The sequence below is a fragment of the Drosophila sechellia genome, chromosome 2R (genome assembly GCF_004382195.2).
Source record: "Drosophila sechellia strain sech25 chromosome 2R, ASM438219v1, whole genome shotgun sequence".
NCBI lineage: Eukaryota > Metazoa > Arthropoda > Insecta > Diptera > Drosophilidae > Drosophila > Drosophila sechellia.
The window spans coordinates 19,236,400-19,241,023 of NC_045950.1; the positions used below are offsets into that span (position 1 = coordinate 19,236,400).

Consider the following 4,624-nt stretch of genomic DNA (forward strand, 5'->3'; position numbering starts at 1 on the left):
GCGACAGTACCATCACATCGGACCCACATATCTGGCCAGGCGACAAGTGAAGTGTCAGCCGTTGACAGGTTGTCCCCTAGCCCAGAGAATCCCTCATAAACTCCAGTTTAAGTGGCCATAAGGCAGGCCGATCACGTGATTGGTCTCTCAGGTGTCGCCCCGAAGACACATTAGAAGAGTTGGAGGATTTTAAATGACTCACTGCGCAAAGGATCTCGCATACGTGAAAGTATTCGATTACCACGCGATCGCGGAGTGCAAGTGGAATGGGGATGGGGAGTGGGAGAAGGAAAAAACCTGACCTCAACCTGATCGGTGATCGGCCAGATTGGATTGGATTCGCTATTTCCGCATTCACCGCAGTGGCGATCGATTTGCCAGACAAATTGCAGCAACTACCTCGAAATGTGCGAATCCAGTGGAGAAGTACCCACCGCAGAGTGACAGCTTGGAAACCCTAGAAGTGAACATGGAATTCATGGGCAATTCCTCACGATCTCTGCAGTCGGAGGTCTCGTATCGCATTTCAATGACGCGACCACATTCCGCGCACTTTGCAAGGTTTCAAAGCATATACATTTCTATTCCTGCACGGAGAGAAAACTAGTTCTTAAATAGTATAACCAATTATGTCAGTACTTCGCATCTGTAGGTAGTTTTCCTCAGTGTTTTCCACTCAATTCTCCAACAATCCAGTCCATCTGGACTTGGCATTGTTCCAGTGGCACGCTCTTAGTTTTGATTTCTGCTGGTTTTGTGTTTTACTCTGTGGTCAAGCTGCCTAAAAGGGCGCCCAGTGTGAAACCCAATACGAATTTCGGGGTACGAACTCAATTAATTTGGAGTAGGGACGCCGGTTTGACATAATTGAGGCGGCGGGGGCGGAAACATTTCCGCTTTGGTGCCGACAAAGCTGCAGCCACGTTCCAATCTTGTCAATAAATCTCAATATCAAAATATGCTAAATGACCACCCGTATGGGGAAAACATGTAAGCGCAGACAATAGTTAGAGTCGCTTGGCCGCGGAGCAAAATGCAAATAACTGCACGAACTATCTGTGAGATACGCGCATAAATTGACAATCTATCTATGGATGGATGGCATATTTTGCGCTATAATGCGGCAGGGGGTTCCAATTTCAGTTCGAATTTGAGTTTGAGTTGGAGATCGGGTTCGGTCTTTTCATTAAATGCCGCTCTGAGGCGAACAATGAACCGTGTTGACAGGTCTCCGTTCCGAAGTCTTTGTGTATGATTGATTTAACCTGAATAGACTGACAGGTACGACGACAGGCGAGCCGAAGCGAACCAAGCCGAAAGATATGGAAATCCACATGAGATACTTGCGCTTATGCTAACGATATGTGGAAATGGGGGTCTTTGTGCGGGCTCAACAACTTCCACTTGGAGCGAAATTTAAAACGCTGTCGATCGCCGAGTGTGGAATGTATCTGCAAGATACGAATGCATATTCAGAAGTCTGCTGCAGCTCCACAAGTGAGTGCGGCACTCTGTGACAGTGCTCGCCAGTAATCCAACCAATCAATCATGGATTGAATCGTACAACTTCTAATGGGCCAGCAGAGAAGAACCGTTCGAACTCATTACAGATGGCAGCATAATTATCCACGAGTCTGCGGTCGGCTGACCACCTCAGCAATGCAGAAAAACCAGGCTGGAATTCGTTTTCAGACCCAAGACAACCGCATCGAAATTGATTGACAGCTGAATGATTTAATGAGCAGCAAGATAAACGACGCCGTCTCGCTCTTTCCTCAAAACCGCAGCGAAATGAATTACTTATTTTCGTTTGTATTCGAATTTGAATTTCCCCGCTGCAGTATCTTTTTATCTTTTGTTGCACTGTGGCGGTCCATAAAAGATACTTATCTCCCGCGCTCCCTCTCGCCTTGTCCCCCTCATTTCCCACTCCCCACCTGGGAAAATTTCTTGCGGTGTCATGCGATTGCCGATGACGATGCCCTTTGACGATGACGACCACGCATTTTGTGTCAACTTGGAGCAGAACCCCCTCCATCGCCACCTGGGATATCGAATTGATAAACTCAAAACGTTAGAATAGCTGGCGAGCATGGGAAGGTGGGGAGCCCAGGGAGTGGGGTACTTTGTATGCCTCAAGTCTGCCCGGTTACCTTTGTCTATGCGGAAGGCATACGAGAAGCCATTGGCCAGCCATAAAATGTTCGTTTGAAATGGCGAATTTAGTGGGTACTTAAAATAAAACAATAGCTATTGACATGTTCTATTTGCTGCAAAAGAACAAGTTACAATATAAGATTAAAGTTTCAATCTTACGTAAGTACCAATATTTTCAATCGGCTGTTCAGTGACTTCGCCGCCAAGCTATTTAACTACTGTTTAATTCTCCATTAAATGTGTTTACACATATTTACATTCGACGCGCCATTTAAATACGCATCTTCCAGCCGAGCGCAACAATTGCATTGAAAGCTTTTCACTTCTTTCCCATATTCATTGTTAATTTTTATGTCATTTGCGTGCGACCCGAGGGGCACAGTGGTTCCCCCATCTCCGCAAGCGTCGCCCGTGGAAATCTCTGACCGAGGCCACTTGTCGCCGGAGGAAAACCAAATGAAGAAGCCCACACGGCCCTCACACACTCACGCACCTCAGCACATAATTTATGTATCGGCGGAATAATGCTTTACGATCTTGGCCTGTCATTTTGGCCCTGTGCTACCTGGGATCCAAAGATTGGCGTGGGACGCTTCGGCTGGCAGGAGATTTCCACATGAACCGCATCCAAATTCGAGTGAAATATGGGAAATGAATAGACAGTATCGAAAAGAGATGTGAATTAGAAACGGTCACTGATAAATAATTTATATTGTGTGATTGTAGCTGCATCTTCAAATGTTACTTAAAAAGAGCGAAAAATTTCTTGTACTGTTTTTTGCCTTTTAAATGTAGTGTGCTTTCGAATTCCGTTGCTGTCAGTTACTCTTGCTGAATTGCTCAAAATTAGGAGTTTCACAAAAACACAACTACCTTTCTCCAGGGCACAGACGACCAGGTTCGAGACAAAAATGCAAAGTGGCCCACTCTAGGAGTCGCGATGCTATCAAAAATTCTACGTAAATATGGCACACAGAACATGTTCGGCAATCACCATCCGCATAACACCCATGCGAGCAATCCGAGCTGCCCTTGGAAGTCGGGATGCGGATGTGGGCAAGGATGCGTTTGTGCCGACGTCCCCGGCGATTCGCAGCTGATCCGCCGCGGAATACACGACTGGGATCGGCGCAGTGCGGCGCACCCCGAGCGCCGTAAGATCATTCCGAAACTGGTGTATCTGCACAATCCGTGGAAGTACCTAGTGACCAAGTTCAATCTGTGGAAGCTCAAGTGGCTATGGGACCGCGAGTTTAGCGAGCCGGACTTCTTGGAGGGCGCCAAGCAGGCGGCGATCGTGATGACGGACATCATCCGCCAGCAGAGTGCCGACAAGATCAGCGAGTATACGACACCGGTGGGGTTCCAGCAGATCACCCGGGACATGCTGCTCTCCCGCAACGACACGCGCCTCCAGCTGGTCAGGTTCGAGCGGGAGCACCTGCGCCGCGCGATTCCCATGAAGGTGGCTACGCGCCAGAACTTTGGCCGGAAGTACGCCTTCATAGACATGCTCTTTGTGGGCCTGCGGAACACCAAGGACTTTGATACGGCCACCGAGGTGGTGGAGGTCAGTGAGATCATCCGTCGGATGGACAACGAGCTTAAGACACCACCAGAGGTCGTGGCTGTTCCGCATCGAATTGTTTTCGCCGAGATCTTCATCCGCTTCAGAAGGGACTACACGGCGGATGCCAGAAAGGGTGTCAACCTGAATAGCTATCCCTCATTCAGTGCTCCCACAAGTGCAGATGCAGTTGGCAGTGCAAAGCCTCTGCAGACACCCTTCATTCAGTCGGCCCTAGATCCCATGAAATCCGCCCAGAATCCGTCCACTTCGGCTCTTCCGCAAACGGGAAGGATCCTGCACCGCATGGACGACGTGGGCTGGTCCGTGTCCTTCTACAAGATCCTAACCTTCGACGTCCTCAACTACGATCCGCAGAACAAGAGACACCAGCACCCGTCCGACGATAAGCCTTAGTGTTAGTGATCAGTTTGAACTCTTTGGTGGGAAAATGTATGATAAATTCCAGCTGGCAATAAATTGAACAATGCAACTTTTCCAGCATTTTGAATAATATATATACTAAACAAGTTTTTAGATGAATAAGATAATTAGATATTATTCAATCACTGCAGAGTAAACTTCCATACCGTTCATAATCAAATTCATCCGATGACTTGTTCCCATAACTAATGCCACCATTTAAGCCCATTTTTGCGTGAACTCTTTAAGCTCACTGAAAACCCACAAGTTCACACCTTTTTTTGGGCCACACACGAAAATATGTGTACAAAACGATGTTGTAATGAGCCACATTACACGATTTGATCTTGTTAGCTGATGTTGTGATGTTATTTTTGTCGTTATTGTTGTTTCGGCTCTAATTGGTTTTCCAACATTAGCTTTTGGGCTTGGAGTCTTTCGGCTGTGGGGCTTGGCCTTGGCGTGACCCAATCAATT

At 47.5% G+C, this 4,624-nt stretch overlaps 1 protein-coding gene across 1 annotated transcript; it reads left to right on the forward strand.

The window, feature by feature from the left end:
- Positions 1-2,974: 2,974 nt before the first annotated feature.
- Positions 2,975-4,212, forward strand: LOC6615671. The gene has a single exon (XM_002040006.2). The coding sequence runs from the start codon at positions 3,098-3,100 to the stop codon at positions 4,139-4,141; it is 1,044 nt and encodes a 347-aa protein (XP_002040042.1). The 5' UTR covers positions 2,975-3,097; the 3' UTR covers positions 4,142-4,212.
- The last annotated feature ends 412 nt before the right edge of the window (positions 4,213-4,624 follow it).